Genomic DNA, 18,051 nt, shown 5'->3' on the forward strand with positions numbered 1-18,051 from the left:
CAAGTATTTGATACACTGCCGATTTTACAGGTTTTCCTACTTACAAAGCATGTAGAGGTCTGTAATTTGTATCATAGGTACACTTCAACTGTGAGAGACGGAATCTTTAACAAAAATCCAGAAAATCACATTGTATGATTTTTAAGTAATTCATTTGCATTTTATTGCATGACATAAGTATTTGATCACCTACCAACCAGTAAGAATTCCGGCTCTCACAGACCTGTTAGTTTTTCTTTAAGAAGCCCTCCTGTTCTCCACTCATTACCTGTATTAACTGCACCTGTTTGAACTCGTTACCTGTATAAAAGACACCTGTCCACACACTCAATCAAACAGACTCCAACCTCTCCACAATGGCCAAGACCAGAGAGCTGTGTAAGGACATCAGGGATAAAATTGTAGACCTGCACAAGGCTGGGATGGGCTACAGGACAATAGGCAAGCAGCTTGGTGAGAAGGCAACAACTGTTGGCGCAATTATTAGAAAATGGAAGAAGTTCAAGATGACGGTCAATCACCCTCAGTCTGGGGCTCCATGCAAGATCTCACCTCGTGGGGCATCAATGATCATGAGGAAGGTGAGGGATCAGCCCAGAACTACACAGCAGGACCTGGTCAATGACCTGAAGAAAGCTGGGACCACAGTCTCAAAGAAAACCATTAGTAACACACTACGCCGTCATGGATTAAAATCCTGCAGCGCATGCAAGGTCCCCCTGCTCAAGCCAGCGCATGTCCAGGCCCGTCTGAAGTTTGCCAATGACCATCTGGATGATCCAGAGGAGGATTGGGAGAAGGTCATGTGGTCTGATGAGACAAAAATATAGCTTTTTGGTCTAAACTCCACTCGCCGTGTTTGGAGGAAGAAGAAGGATGAGTACAACCCCAAGAACACCATCCCAACCGTGAAGCATGGAGGTGGAAACATCATTCTTTGGGGATGCTTATCTGCAAAGGGGACAGGACGACTGCACCATATTGAGGAGAGGATGGATGGGGCCATGTATCGCGAGATCTTGGCCAACAACCTCCTTCGCTCAGTAAGAGCATTGAAGATGGGTCGGGGCTGGGTCTTCCAGCATGACAACGACCCGAAACACACAGCCAGGGCAACTAAGGAGTGGCTCCGTAAGAAGCATCTCAAGGTCCTGGAGTGGCCTAGCCAGTCTCCAGACCTGAACCCAATAGAAAATCTTTGGAGGGAGCTGAAAGTCCGTATTGCCCAGCGACAGCCCCGAAACCTGAAGGATCTGGAGAAGGTCTGTATGGAGGAGTAGGCCAAAATCCCTGCTGCAGTGTGTGCAAACCTGGTCAAGACCTACAGGAAACGTATGATCTCTGTAATTGCAAACAAAGGTTTATGTACCAAATATTAAGTTCTGCTTTTCTGATGTATCAAATACTTATGTCATGCAATAAAATGCAAATGAATTACTTAAAAATCATACAATGTGATTTTCTGGATTTTTTTTTTTTAATTCTGTCTCTCACAGTTGAAGTGTACGTATGATAAAAATTACAGACCTCTACATGCTTTGTAAGTAGGAAAACCTGCAAAATCGGCAGTGTATCAAATACTTGTTCTCCCCACTGTGTGTGTATGTATATATATATATATAAATAAATAAATAAATAAATAAATAAATAAATAAATAAATAATGTCCCCTGGTGAGGTATAAAACAGATCATTGGCGCCTATTTGCTTTCGCGCTCTTTTAGGGCCTATTCTCTTCATTGCTTAGAGCACAAAATGACTAATGAAAAAGAGAGAATCATTTGCAGACGGCTGGACTTTTTCTGCCCTTGGTGGTGAATGGGGGAGGGGCTAGAGGAAGCCAAATGATTTGCGAGAGAGGGAGAGCGGGAAACCTGCCTGAGAGAGAGGGAGGGAGGGAGGGAGTGAGAGAGGGGCATTAAGACAGAGAGAGCGGTCAAGAACTCCCCAAAACAAAAGCAGCCCACCAAAATCGCTCCCAAACACACAGCGCCACTCAGATCTTTGCATCTCCGTCTCCACAGCAACTGCTTAGGCAGTACTCACAAAGCAAGAGACCCCCCCCCCCCCCCCCCACCCAATCCACCTTCTACAAAGCCTGTGGCCAGCCCACCCACCTATAACCAGAACCCTCCTTGCCAGCATGCGGCACAGCACCCACTATGGAGACCTCCCATATTAGGTAGAAGTTGCCCCAAACACGAATACAGGTTCAGGGCCTGTATTCATAAAGCGTTTCAGAGTAGGAGTGCGGATCTAGGATCAGTTTAGCCCTTTAGATCACATTGAATAAGATTACATGGACAGGGGGACCAGATCCTAGATCAGAACTCCTACTCTGATACATATGGCCCCAGATTGTTTCTTCCCCCTAAAAGACACCTGTCCACACACTCAATCAAACAGACTCCAACCTCTCCACAATGGCCAAGACCAGAGAGCTGTGTAAGGACATCAGGGATAAAATTGTAGACCTGCACAAGGCTGGGATGGGCTACAGGACAATAGGCAAGCAGCTTGGTGAGAAGGCAACAACTGTTGGCGCAATTATTAGAAAATGGAAGAAGTTCAAGATGACGGTCAATCACCCTCGGTCTGGGGCTCCATGCAAGATCTCACCTCGTGGGGCATCAATGATCATGAGGAAGGTGAGGGATCAGCCCAGAACTACACGGCAGGACCTGGTCAATGACCTGAAGAAAGCTGGGACCACAGTCTCAAAGAAAACCATTAGTAACACACTACGCCGTCATGGATTAAAATCCTGCAGCGCATGCAAGGTCCCCCTGCTCAAGCCAGCGCATGTCCAGGCCCGTCTGAAGTTTGCCAATGACCATCTGGATGATCCAGAGGAGGATTGGGAGAAGGTCATGTGGTCTGATGAGACAAAAATATAGCTTTTTGGTCTAAACTCCACTCGCCGTGTTTGGAGGAAGAAGAAGGATGAGTACAACCCCAAGAACACCATCCCAACCGTGAAGCATGGAGGTGGAAACATCATTCTTTGGGGATGCTTATCTGCAAAGGGGACAGGACGACTGCACCATATTGAGGAGAGGATGGATGGGGCCATGTATCGCGAGATCTTGGCCAACAACCTCCTTCGCTCAGTAAGAGCATTGAAGATGGGTCGGGGCTGGGTCTTCCAGCATGACAACGACCCGAAACACACAGCCAGGGCAACTAAGGAGTGGCTCCGTAAGAAGCATCTCAAGGTCCTGGAGTGGCCTAGCCAGTCTCCAGACCTGAACCCAATAGAAAATCTTTGGAGGGAGCTGAAAGTCCGTATTGCCCAGCGACAGCCCCGAAACCTGAAGGATCTGGAGAAGGTCTGTATGGAGGAGTAGGCCAAAATCCCTGCTGCAGTGTGTGCAAACCTGGTCAAGACCTACAGGAAACGTATGATCTCTGTAATTGCAAACAAAGGTTTATGTACCAAATATTAAGTTCTGCTTTTCTGATGTATCAAATACTTATGTCATGCAATAAAATGCAAATGAATTACTTAAAAATCATACAATGTGATTTTCTGGATTTTTTTTTTTTTATTCTGTCTCTCACAGTTGAAGTGTACGTATGATAAAAATTACAGACCTCTACATGCTTTGTAAGTAGGAAAACCTGCAAAATCGGCAGTGTATCAAATACTTGTTCTCCCCACTGTGTGTGTATGTATATATATATATATATATATATATATATATATATAAATAAATAAATAAATAAATAAATAAATAAATAAATAAATAATGTCCCCTGGTGAGGTATAAAACAGATCATTGGCGCCTATTTGCTTTCGCGCTCTTTTAGGGCCTATTCTCTTCATTGCTTAGAGCACAAAATGACTAATGAAAAAGAGAGAATCATTTGCAGACGGCTGGACTTTTTCTGCCCTTGGTGGTGAATGGGGGAGGGGCTAGAGGAAGCCAAATGATTTGCGAGAGAGGGAGAGCGGGAAACCTGCCTGAGAGAGAGGGAGGGAGGGAGGGAGTGAGAGAGGGGCATTAAGACAGAGAGAGCGGTCAAGAACTCCCCAAAACAAAAGCAGCCCACCAAAATCGCTCCCAAACACACAGCGCCACTCAGATCTTTGCACCTCCGTCTCCACAGCAACCGCTTAGGCAGTACCCACAAAGCAAGAGACCCCCCCCCCCCCCCCCCCCACCCAATCCACCTTCTACAAAGCCTGTGGCCAGCCCACCCACCTATAACCAGAACCCTCCTTGCCAGCATGCGGCACAGCACCCACTATGGAGACCTCCCATATTAGGTAGAAGTTGCCCCAAACACGAATACAGGTTCAGGGCCTGTATTCATAAAGCGTTTCAGAGTAGGAGTGCGGATCTAGGATCAGTTTAGCCCTTTAGATCACATTGAATAAGATTACATGGACAGGGGGACCAGATCCTAGATCAGAACTCCTACTCTGATACATATGGCCCCAGATTGTTTCTTCCCCCTAATGGTTAAGGTTAGGATTGGGGGTAAGGTGATGTGCGCCGTCCTCACCGTCAATATTGAGCATCATCTTCCACATGGCGGGGCGTACAGACTGGTGGAAACCAAACCACACCTCTCTCCCCCCTCCCAGGGGATGGTCATATCCCTCTGGGGCTGAGAAGAAAGAGCGACCCACCGGAGTGTACCTGGAGAGGGGAGGGAGAGGGGGAGGAGAAAGAGCGAGATAGTGAGGGGGAAGGAGGGGGAAGAGAAAGAGAAGAGCAAAAAATAAGGAAAGAGATAGATAGAAGGGGGACAGACAGATAGGAGAATGGGAAAGTTAGTTTCCACAACCTGGACTAGAATCTTGGTCAATAGCTCTTTGCACAGTGACACAGTCTAACAACAACCTTATTTTTCAATTGACACTGAACATCAATAAAACGAGAGGGTGGCAACTCCACACGGCCTTATCGACATCTTATCACTGAGCGGCAAAGACACATTAATAACAGTGTATGCGTTTCCTAGAAAGTCCTGGACACATTCTGCCAATGTCAATGCAATAGCCTGAAGCTATAGCAAACACAGCCTTATGGCAGGTGTCGATACACAAAAGCCAGTTTTTATTTAAGACGGGAAAATACTTTCATTAAGGTTTTCATTCAGTATTGGTAGGCACACTGACAACACATTGTTTTTGAGTGGAGGAGGCTATGAGTGAGGTCAGCTATGACCGCATAGGAATGACTACACTTTTGATTTCCTGCCGGATTATCTTCATGATACTGCCATGAAAACAACCACACGTGTTTTGCAAGAGCATACATTCACATTTTTCATTACCAATGTGGCACTAAGCAGAAGTGAGTCTTCACTGAAATTCAATACTTGATTTGTCATTTTAGGAAATTATCTTGGACTAAATCAGTATCTTGGCCAGCAAATGAAATACCATATGGGTTTAATAGGCCTACATCTCCAGCAAATAAATCTGCCTCAAACGTAAAATGAACATGTAGCGGAGTTGTGTCGTTCGCTCTTAATCAGTTTACTGAGGTTTCCAGGGATAAATGCTAACCTATTCAGAAAGACATGCATCCTGTTTATCAAATAATGAACCCAATCACATAGTTATAACAACATTCCCTATTATGACCACCAGGGCGGCGAATGTCTAACTCACTTCATGGAGGGCAGGTGTCGCAGCACCACGTCCACAGCGTGTACTGGGTTGGTGCTGATGGGCTTGTCCAGCTCCAGGGGCTCAGGCATGCTGCGGCCGGTTAGCACCTCGTGCAGCATGTGCCAGCTCACCAGGGACACAAACTTGATTGAGACCTTAAAGGGCCGGTCCTTGCCCCCCTCGCCCGGTAGAGTGACGTCCAGATCCACCTGAGGGAGGGGGGTGGAGAGGGGTTAGAGGTGTGTGTGAATGCATGCGTTAACAGATCAAGAAGTGTGTGTGCGAGCGAGAGTATGTGTTTTCGGTCTTACCCTTGTAGGAGCGCCAGGTAGTAGGTTTGACTGTGTGTGTGTGTGTGTGTGTGTGTGTGTGTGTGTGTGTGTGTGTGTGTGTGTGTGTGTGTGTGTGTGGCTGGGCGTCAGTCTGCATCCATCTTACCCCTGCGGTTGCCACAGGCAGCGGGTTGGCTGTGTACAAGCTCCTCTTCCCATCGTAGACTGGCCGGCGATCCCCAAAGATGGTAACCTTGAAGTGCTGCACCATGGAGTCCACCACCTCCCTACAGAACACCAAAACAAGTTTACCTAATTTTAGACTTGTCCAAAGGTCTGCAACTTGTGGCTCTGGAGCCACATGCGGCTCTTTAACTGCCCATATGTGGCGCCATAATTAGTATTCAAAGCAATAATAATAATCCATAAAATATAATAGAAGTAGAATAAACATCAAATTAGCTCTAGTCACACTTAAACAACCACATGAACAACCCATAATCCGATACCATGTGAAACATGTTGAGAAAGGCACAAACTCAGTTATTCTAGGCATACCTGTTGACACGGCGCGGGCACTTCTCGGGCTTGATGTCCACCTCATAGAGGTAGACGTCTATCTTGGGGATGTCCACCTGGAAGCAGTTGGCCAGCAGCTTGATGGGCTTCCCCATGGTGCCATAGCCAGGCCGTCGCGGCACGGTGAACAGGGGCTGGGCTCCAACGGCTCCTAGGGAGGAGAAAAAGAGAATGGAAAAAGGGAACAATCATTCAACTTCCATTACAACGGACCAGTTCTTTGAGGAATAGGCTTAGATTAGTATATTGCTAAAATCGGCTTTGATGTGGCCACTTTTTTGATGGAAAAGTTAGGTCTAAATCACCTGTTGCCTGTGTGTCAAGAAAATATATGTTGGCTGAAATAATATACTGGAAGGAACCACGTTAGAAAGTGCAGAGACAGCGAGAAAAGCTATGGGGGGGAATACAAAGGGTTGGTTTCACTATGAAACTGTGTGTGTGTGTGTGTGTGTATATACATGCATATGCAGCGGTACGTCACACACTGCCACCCCCCAGGTAAGGGATGTCTTACACACAAGTCACTTTAATCCAGTAGACAGTTATTTTTTTAAAACAGCCCGATGTGCCATACTCATCCCAGTGCCATTTTGGGTGTGCTGTCTCGAGGCCTGCCCATCAACATCAGGAGCAGCTGATGTGAAACCTTTTGAAGCTTTAGCCTAACATTTGCTATGACGTTGTTGTTCAGATGGCCTATGTGAGATGCTGAACTATTGCGCAACACTCAAAGTCTAACAATTGAGTTCAGATGAGGGGAGTCAGTCAGTATATTGTCTTTCATCCTAAACTATACTGAACAAAAATATAAAAACGCAACATGTAAAGTGTTGGTCCCATGTTTCATGAGCTGAAATAAAAGATCACAGAAATGTTCCAGACGCACAAAAAGCTTATTTCTCTAAAATGTTGCACACAAATTTGTTTACAACCCTGTTTATTGAGCATTTCTCCTTTGCCAAAATAATCCATCCACATGTCAGGTGTGGCATATCAAGAAGCTGATTAAACATCATAATCATTACACAGGTGCACCTTGTGCTGGGGACAATAAAAGGCCACTCTAAAATGTGCAGTTTTGTCACAACACAATGCCACAGATGTCTCAAGTTTTAGAGGAGTGTGCAATTGGCATGCTGACTGCAGGAATGTCCACCATAGCTGTCCACACCAGCCCAGGACCTCCACATCCAGCTTCTTCGCCTTCATGATCGTCTGAAACAGCCACTCGGACAGCTGATGAAACTGAGGAGTATTTATGTCTGTAATAAAGCCCTTGTGGGGAAAAACTAATTCGGACTGCGCCCAGTCATGTGAAATACATAGATTATGGCCTAATAACCGATTTCCTTATATGAACTGTAACTCCGTAAAATCGTTGAAATTGTTGCATGTTGCGTTTATATTTTTGTTCAGTATACATATCCTCATCGCCCCTATTCAACACTTCCATCTCTCAACTCAAGAAGTCAAGAAAAAAGTGAACCATAGGCGTTTCCACTCAGGCTCTCTCTGGTACTCTCCACCACCAAAACCAAACTGCCCCAATGTGTCATTGATAAATGAGTGTCAGGGCTATGAATGATTCACCTCCTATTGAGTCATGATGAGTATACATGAGTGGGTGTCAGTTCATTCGGAAACCCAGCGCAGGGGGTGGACGGAATAAAAAAACAAAACAGAACCCTTTCTCAGGTGCTGCCAGCTCATGGGCCTGTAGCATGAGTAAAGATGTTTGTTTAGGGCTGTCTTTCGGAAGCTGGAGCGTTCACGTTCCTCTCCCCTTCCGTTTCTCTCGCCTGGTGGACCTTGAGGGATAGGTACAGGGGTGACGGATGCAGGCTAAGGCTAGTCCTTGGTGGGTCACAATGACAGCAGAGAAAGGGGGATCGACAGAGAGAGAGACCGAGAAGAGGGGAGTCTGGAATTCCAGCCACGACTGTCCCACGGACACACACCACCCCTTTGTGATGGAAATTATCCAGGGGGCCGAGGGGAGACTAGCGCAGGTCTCAGACAGACAGACACAGACATGGGTTTACACATACCGCCACACAAAAACACACACACACATACACTAACACTACTGCCAGACACACACACACACAATCTCAGACCCTGAGAGTCACAGGCTCTCTCTGACACACACATTGCTTTTCCTGTGCTGCGGTGGGGGTGAGTAAGCCAAGGAGGAGGAGAGGGAGGAGTAGGATGGGCCGGGGGAGAGGGCAGGGAGGGCTGGTATTTTCTTCCTTTCATCCTCCACTCAGGCAGGCATATTTTACTACTAGCCTCCACGTTGCATGAGTCATTGGGCCAACGCAGAGAGAAACACAAGAGGAGTGTCCTGCCTCTGGACACCGTGCCAGGCATTCTAAAAACCACCCACACTTTCCTCCTTGTCCTGATGTGTGTGTGTGTGTGTGTGTGTGCACAAAACACCTGACGTGATCTTGCACACACACATGCTCTCTCACGTACGCGTACATGCACACACACACGTCCTCCTGATGTGTGTGTGTGTAAGCATTTCACGGTAAGGTCTACAGCTGTTGTAATCGGCGCATGTGACAAATACAATCTGATTTGAAGTTGTTTTACATATACACACACACACAGGTGCCTTCTGACGCGCCCTTACCGACACACGCAAGCTCAAACAACCATACACACAGGAAAGCAGCTGCAGCGTCATCATCCCACCATGCAGCGAGCAAGCCACAAAGAAACACCAAAGGCCACAGAGAGAAAAGGAGAGTTGTAAATACAGAGCAGAGGAAAAGAGAAAAGAACAAAGCTAGGAGCTAGCGTCATAGCGGCGGTCAGAGGGAACTCTACTCTGGTCAGACGAAACTGGCGATAACACACACCCACAAACAGAAATTCAGAACATGGCAAAAAACTTGGGGGAAACTACTCAACATTTCCAAGCTTCCGGTTATTAAAGCTAACCCTCCTGGCTATTTCTCCTTCAGACTTTCAAAGAAATGGATTCAAAACACACTCGTGTGCAGAACTAGACTAGATAGCAAAAAGGCTGCCGCAAAATACCTTCCAAGGCATGCTAGCCTATTTTCTCTGTCGGTCCCTGATATTTCAGAATGATTCTCAAGCACACACACACAGGGCTTAGTATCTCTCAATTCTTCCCTTCTAAACTATTTGAGCCCCTTGCAAACAAAACAAGTACAAGCATACCCTGGGAACTGAAGAGGAGGGAACATCACGGAGGGATGCAGCTGTCAGGGGCCAGGGCATGGAGGTAAGTAGAGGGGGGAGCTGACTACTCTAGTCTGAGGCTTCTCTGACACTGTGTAGGCCCCAGCGGCCACGAGCTGGCCCTGTCCTCGGGTCACCCACTACCCATACAAGGCATGTTCAGTACCAAGCAAGCAACACAGCACAGAGAGACCAGTGGCTCAGTGGAACACACACACACACACACACACACACACACACACACACACACACACACACACACACACACACACACACACACACACACACACACACACACACACACACACACACACACACACACACACACACACACACACACACACACACACACACACACACACACACACACACACACACACACACACACACACACACACACACACACACACACACACAAGCAGAATAGTAAGCGCGGACACACACACAGAGTGTGAAGCTGAACTAACTGCTCATATGAACTCATTGACCTGATACACAGCAATGGATCAACCAAAAATGTCTGACTCTACAAAACAACAAAAGTTGAGGCATAAACTGCAAACCATGATTAGTATTCAACTATCCTGTAATACCATGACCTGGGAACTATTGGCCTTCCCATTGACATATTGAGATTGCCGGCAATGACAGAGAGCCTACTCAAAAGCACATGTGGAGGCATCAAAGGCTTGTGATCTGCGTCATTTAGCGGTGAGAGGGGGAGCAGGTTCAAGGAAACCTCCCCCTCGTGTGTTTACTCTGAAATATTGTGTGTGTGTGTGTGGTCAGAAAATGTGTAAAGGACGGACGTGTTTTTCAAACAGAAACATTCTAGGTACCCCTCCCAGTCTTTCAACGTTCTGTCTCGTCTTGTTTTCTGTCCCTACAGTACAAATCAAATGTTATTTGTCACATGCGCTGAATACAACAGGTGTAGACCTTACCGTGAAATGCTTACTTACAAGCCCTTAACCAATGGTGCCTAATGAATATGTCCCTGATATTACAAAGAAAAAGTATGTGGGTATGTGGAGAGATAAGGAGGCATCACAGAACTGACCTTGTAATGACAATTTCTCAGTCAAACTGTAACAGAAGTGGATGTGGCAAACTGGAACCAAAGCGATAAACTTCGCAAGGGTGGCTTTGCAAGGTTGGCTTCCTACAATTGTTCCATCATTTATTTTATTTAAATGTATTTTATGAGCAAGCCAGCATTCGATTTCAGGCGACCTCAGCTTGCTACACTCATAGGTTGGACGCTGCTCAATGTTATGAGGTGAAAAATGACTAGGCTATATTATCACAGGCTAGGAGAGAGACCAGTAACCACATCCCTGAAAAGCACTGACCGGGGTCATGTTCAGTAGGCATGGAACAGATGAAAACACTCCGAAACAGACTCAAACGGGGATGTATTCTACTACCTGAACTCAATGAACTCCAACAAGAAACTCTTAAATTGTATTGCAACGGTGTGCCCTAATTACCATTACACTGTACACAAAGTCTGGGCTCTCCCTTTCTCGCTCCCGCTGCCTTCCCCAATGATTGGCTGCAAACGTACCCACACAGACGCAGGGCAGGCCCACACACACTCACAATACAGCTGTTGTGTGTCTAATCCGGATAGGGCTGTGGGAACAGGGCGAGTGCTCCGAGACGGGGCACAAAGGCGTCAGTCACAGCAGGCAGCGGCCCAGGCACACACGGACGGACGGACTGACGGACGCACACAGTGACAGTAGAGCACCGTGGGGTGGGGGCTGGGAGGGACTGATGTGTGTCAAACAACTAGTTTATTCCCCCTCTGTCGCTTCTCCCATCTACCTCAGTGCTCCGAGAGTGTCGGCCACAGACTGGAGCCACCACAGCTGCTACCATTCACTCCACAGCCAAACACAGGCCAAAGCTGTACAGGGAGACCAAGGAGGGAGAGGCAACATGAAGTACTCGGAGGATGGATGGCAGGGGGGAAGCAAAGCAGGCTGGACCTAGAGCGTACACACACACCAACACAGTCACTCGCACACGTCAAAGAGCTAGCTCTGTTAGCCTGGCTGAGGATTCCACAGGGGCATGTTAAATGGAACACTGTAAACCAGGGCAAGCCCAGCATGGTCGGAAAATAGGGGTACTAGCGGAAGTGAGGAGGGCACAATTAAACATGTTTAGTGGTCAGGGAGACCCTCCGACTGTGACTAGGAGGGAGGGAGAGATATGGACTGGTGTTAGGCCAGGGGTCAAGTTACTGCAGGATTATGTGTTTGTAACAACAACAAAATGTATAAAAACGCAGAAGAAATACCTTGCTGCGTTTTGTAAACACAGAGCTAAAATGCTTCAGACTAATTTTGTGCTTCAGTTGCACTTCTCCAATCAGATGAGAATTCATGAAAGGGCATTCTAACAGACATTTTACATTTTTACATTTTAGTCATTTAGCAGACGCTCTTATCCAGAGCGACTTACAGGAGCAATTAGGGTTAAGTGCCTTGCTCAAGGGCACATCGACAGATTTTTCACCTAGTCGGCTCGGGGATTAGAACCAGCGACCTTTCGGTTACTGGCACAACGCTCTTAACCACTAAGCTACCTGCCGCCCAGCAGACAGCACTGATGTGTAGATACTTTTCTCTGGAAAAATGCAAGATTAACTTCTTGCAAAACATTAGGAAATGTAGCTGCCTTCATTCTTTCCATTATAAACATTAGAAATATAATATATATCGTTTTTGCAAAAAATACCTCACTTTTTCCATTGTAAGCTTATTTACTTGTGTGGCTGCCAGCCAAATAGCGTTGCACTTCTGTTGTCATTGATGAAAATGAAGCTATTTTTCTGTCGAATGTGTTGCACTAATGTATTTTCTGTGAAGGAAAACTACAGTTGCAGGCCCCTGATCACTCTAATGAAGCAAAAAACACTTCACTTTCCATTTAAAAATGCAGATTTTTTGATGGTCTGTTTTGAAAATGCTTGAAAATGATTTTTTAACTCCAACAAGACCCCTGTAGGCTCATCTCAGTGAAGTCAGTCAGTGATACAAAAAAGACCTACTAGTGCCAGCCAATCAAATGCGTTGTTTCAAAAAGGCAAAAAAAACAAAAAAACATTCTGGGATATCTTTGCTCGCTTTCAACAACGATGTCAGGCTCTGTCTTCTCTCCTTCAGTTCTCCCACAAAAGTTTGGTTACCCCCTTAAGACACTCCCCTCATGTCAGCCCCTGGGTCCCTCTCTTCCTGGCTGAACCCCCCTGCACTGGGTCACTCTGTTGTGTTCCCCCCATAGACTTAGGCTAAATGGTCCTCCCTAAACACAGAGCTCAGGAAGGAGAGAAGAGTGCCAAGTCCAGGCCTCCTCCTCGTCCCACTGATCGTGAGCTGAGACAGACATCCCCCAGCCTTACAGCCCACTCCTACTGGGCCCTCCTACTGACTCAGTCAGTCCTCTCCATCTATCCCCACGCTCTCTCCCTCCCTCCCTCTCTGGCTCTATGATTCATTCTCTCTCTGGCACTCTCCTACTCTACTCCCCTGATTCGTCTCCCTCCCTCACTATCCCGCTTTTTGGCTCAGTCTCTCTCTCCATCCCACTCTCCCTCCAACTCTCACACAAAGCCCACCCACATGAGTTCAATACTAGCCACACTCACAACATGTGCATGCCGACACAGACAGAGATGCTTCTCAGTCTAGCACACAAACATGGGCTGTTTTTATTAAGACTTGTTAGAAGTGAAAACTAACATTCCTTTCTAGGCTATGGGGTCACAGGCAGCAAGATCCTAATGAACACAGGCTCAGCAGGGTTGTGTTCATTATGGCACGCAGCGAAAAACACTTTGAAACACAGAAAGAGAAATTGAGTATTCCTCCCAGTTTCAGTCTTTTCTTCCAGTTGGTGCCTAATGAATACTACTCAGGCTTAGCCTGTGTGTGAATATTCTAGCTGATCGACAACATCATACGATTGTGAGTGGTGCAATATGTCCCAGACTAGTGTCCCAAATGGACTAGCTTTGGACAAGGATTTGAAAATCAAAAGGGGGTTCCCGACTTCCCGCCTTTTCTTTTCAAATAAAGCGAGGAGCTACCCCCCCCAATGAGGGTGGTGAAGAGGGAAAAAAAGCAGGAAGAACAAGAGGAAGGAGAATAGAAGGAGCGGGAGAGTGTGAAAACTGCCATATATGCCTATTCAAACATAGCTACTGCTAACAAACTTTAAGTACCTCAACCACCTTTACCTAGAAGACCCCCTTGATAGTCATTCATACTTAGTAACTGAGTCAATCACCCTTGGCAACCAGCCTAAACTAGTGTGATGAGACAGACCGGGGGGGGGGGGGGGGGGGGGGGGGGGGGTCCCCTGTACTGCCTGTGTGGTGTTCCTTTGTCTTTCAGTAAGCCCCACACAGGTGTGTGAGGATGAGTGTGTGTATGTCACGGGTGTATCCATTACAACAGGAAGCAGCTGGACTCCTCATGCACTATTAAGCGTGCCAGGTTACCCACCCAAAACCCCAACTGACAATAGAACTCATCTTAACACCACATACTATACTGAACAAAAATATAAAAACGCAACATGCAACAATTTCAAAGATTTTACTGAGTTACAGTTCATATGAGGAAATCAGTCAATTGAAATAAATTCATTAGGCCCTAATCTATGGATTTCACATGACTGGGAATACAGATATGCATCTTTTGGCACAAATACTTGTTCAAAAAAAAAAAAAGAAAAAAAAAGGGCCTCACAATTTGCCTCAGGATCTCGTCACAGTATTTTTGTGCATTCAAATTGCCATCGATAAAATGCAGTTGTGTTAGTTGGCCATAGCTTATGCCTGCCCATACCATAACCTCACCATGGGGGACTCTGTTCACAACGTTGACATCAGCAAACCGCTCGCCAACACAACACCAAACACATGGTCTGCGGTTGTGAGGCCGGTTGGACGTACTGCCAAATTCTCTAAAACGACGTTGGAGGCGGCTTATGGTAGAGAAATGAACATTCAATTATCTGGCAATAGCTCTAGTGGACATTCCTGCAGTCAGCATGCCAATTGCACGTTCCCTCAAAACTTGAGACATCTGTGGCATTGTGTTGTGTGACAAAACTGCACATTTTAGAGTGGCCTTTTATTGTCCCCAGCACAAGATGCACCGGTGTAATGATCATGCTGTTTAATCAGCTTCTTGATATGCCACACCTGTCAGGTAGATGGATTATCTTGGCAAATGAGAAATGCTCACTAACAGGGATGTAAACAAATTGGTGCAAAAAATGAGAGAAATTTGCATTTTATGCATATGGAACATTTCTGGGATCTTTTATTTCAGCTCATGAAAACATGGGACCAACACTTTACATGTTGCATTTATATTTTTGTCCAGTGTAATATCCAACCTCATATGAACAAAGTTTTCTGATCATGTGTTGCCTTTCAAATACCATCCAGACAGAGCTACAAAATGACGGATGTGATTTTATGGGTTAAAAGCTCAAGTCATATCCTATGAGCACTAGCTAATCTTGTCTGTTTCTCAAAACGGCACAAACGTCGCATGCTGCCAGACTACCGTTGGAATGAATCGTGTCTTACTAAGCAGGCAATCAATTAGCATTTTCTCACGCCACACTCTTCTAGCGACAAGGGCCCCCTTTCAATCATTCACTGAGGAATCAGATCCACTGTTCTGTTCCCCCTCATGACTGTATGTCTGTTAACCATTAGGTACGCAGCTGACGGACAGAAAACACCTGCCCTGTTCAGGTTTGTTTTTTAGGGCACACTGTATCAAAATGTTTTGAAACAGAAAAGGAAAAATGAGCGCTTCTTATCAGTCGAAGTCCAGATAGTCCCACCCTGTTGTAGTCCACATTCTACTATTTGGTGCATAATGAACACGGCCCAGTTATCCCCCTATTAAACTCTACAACTTGAGAAGGCTTGGAGGTCAGTTGCCGGGGGGACCTCCTCTGGAGGGAATCAATATAGCCCTGTCTGGCCTGGCCGTATCAGGTGTCACTCACTGGGTCTACCTGCTAGGGTATCTTTGCAGGAGAAGCTTCCGTTACGAATACAGACAAAGCAAACTGTAAAAACGGTTTCCCTGGCTGTCATTGCAAAAGGCAATGAGAAGGAACGGTCTGACCTAGGCTACCATCTAGGTTATACAGGGTCTACTGTACTATGGATGCTTCCCCTTTTGATTTAGGCCTAGCCTACACGTCACCACTGTTTTGCAGTCTACTCATGAGAAAACATGACCATGCAGTCCCATTGACTATTCAAACTGAAATGCTTTGAATAAGGAAAAGTAGTCAGTAACTTTACCTAGCCTCTCCTGACCTAGGGCCCTATAAAATCTGTTCTATTTTTTGCCTGAATCCATTTACTTTTTTCCCAAAATTCAGTTTTGTTTTTCCAGGTTTCCGTCTTTCGCAGTTTTTGCTCCCCAAAAAAAACGTTTCTAATAGAAAAACAACAAAATAATATGTTCTAAGTCCATAACAAACATCAGGAGACCACTTTTGAGGTCTGAGAAAAGATCTAAGAAATGTTGGTGTAGTTACCCTTTAATGCAAGTGTGCACCAGCTAGAGACCGTTGTTTGGTTAGCGGTGTTTCTGTAGCGCTCATGTGATTGCAGAGTTAGCTTATCAAATGGCCACTGGATTAATGCAAATAATGATATAATTCTGCCAGGTAGGCATAGGCTACTTTGTAGTTAACATTTAGTTGAGACGGTTTTTGGGGAAGCCTTTCCATCTACCAGCAGACGGTTATCATTAGCATTATCGCTAACGGTAGACTAGACATATGTGCGCACTGCACACAGCACAGACACAGGGACATTACTGTTCCGTTTCATAAAGTTGCAGGAAAATCCAAATCACTGACGCATTTTGTTCATGTCTTATGATTAACTTGGGCAAATTAATGAATTTTCTAATAAGTTCAATACATTTACTTGATTTCCTACTAAGTTCCATACATTTTTTTATATTGTTGAATTCCTTTTTAATGTCTGGATTCTGTGATTCCGTCCGCATTTTCCGCAACGCGGATTTTATAGGGCCCTACTGACCTCTGATAAACAGTGTGGCACATGTCTGCTGTGACAAACAAGACGACCCTATTGCTGAACCACAGGAGGCTGCTGAGGGGAGAACGACTCATAATGTTCGGAACGGAGCAAATGGAATGGCAACAAACACCTGGAGACCATACGTTTGATGTATTTGTTACCATTCCACTCCAGTCATTACCACAGCCCGTCCTCCCCAATTAAGGTGCTGCCAACCTCCTGTGTGCTGAATGTTCCATCAAGCATAACCATGTGGACTTTTCTATGACTAACGATTGAGCGTCATGAGTAGGAGGATACCCATAAAGGCTGAAGTGTGAAATATGATGCCACAAAACTTTTGTTATGTCTCCATTTCATAGCATTCCTCCATTTATGACTAGCCTAACTTTATAAGACTTCATCAAAGACACTGTACTCCCACATGGTGTGTGTATAGAATGACATTTCACCTGTGACTCACACATGGCCAACAGACAACTGTTGAGGAACTCCCCTAGATACAGTTTTTTTTAAAGTACCTGGTGGACATTCATGAATTTTCCTATGCGCTTTTAGCAACAGTGGGTGTATTTACATACACTAGCATTGCTTTCAATTGTATTGGGTTGCACAAAAACAGTCTGTGGGAAGCCAAAGTTAAATACAATTCAACTTGCTGTGCCTGTGGGCAGGACGGTTAATCATTATGACAGAGGATCGTAATTAATATCTAAAGGATCGTATTAATAAAGACTTTCCAAACCCATCTGTTGTAGACCCACTTCACCTCTGATTACATCATGTCAAAATAAAAGTCCCCCACAAATTATTCCTATTTTGTCCACATCAAATCAACTTTTATTTGTCACATACATGTGTTTAGCAGATGTTATTGCGGGTGTAGCGAAATGCTTGTGCTTCTAGCTCCGACAGTGCAGTAATATCTAACAAGTAATATCTAACAATTTCACAACATATACCCAATACACACAAATCTAGTAAGGAATACAATTTAAGAATATATATACATATATGGACAAGCAATGACAGAGTGGCATGGACTAAGATACAGTAGAATATAATACAGTATATACATATGAGATGAGTAGTGCAAGATATATGAACATTATTAAAGTGACTAGTATCCCATTTCTGGCCAGTGATTTCAATAGGCAGCAGCAGCCTCTAATGTGCTAGTGATGGCTATTTAACAGTCTGATGGCCTTGAGATATATGTTTTTCATATGGCATACGTGCAGGACATTTATT

General features: G+C 45.4%; 1 protein-coding gene across 1 annotated transcript in view; it reads right to left on the reverse strand.

Annotated features, from left to right (window-relative positions):
* The window catches only part of LOC311112148 (protein argonaute-3), a 40,434-nt gene that overhangs the window by 20,873 nt on the left and 1,510 nt on the right, over positions 1 to 18,051 (reverse strand). Inside the window, exons 2-5 of the mRNA XM_084155122.1 lie at positions 6,456 to 6,627; positions 6,064 to 6,184; positions 5,626 to 5,834; positions 4,509 to 4,645 (exon numbers count right to left, since the gene is read on the reverse strand). Of these exons, the coding sequence (XP_084011248.1) occupies positions 4,509 to 4,645; positions 5,626 to 5,834; positions 6,064 to 6,184; positions 6,456 to 6,627 (639 nt within the window). The remainder of the gene's footprint in view (positions 1 to 4,508; positions 4,646 to 5,625; positions 5,835 to 6,063; positions 6,185 to 6,455; positions 6,628 to 18,051) is intronic.

Source organism: Coregonus lavaretus, assembly GCF_964263955.1.
Source record: "Coregonus lavaretus genome assembly, chromosome: 3".
Lineage (NCBI taxonomy): Eukaryota > Metazoa > Chordata > Actinopteri > Salmoniformes > Salmonidae > Coregonus > Coregonus lavaretus.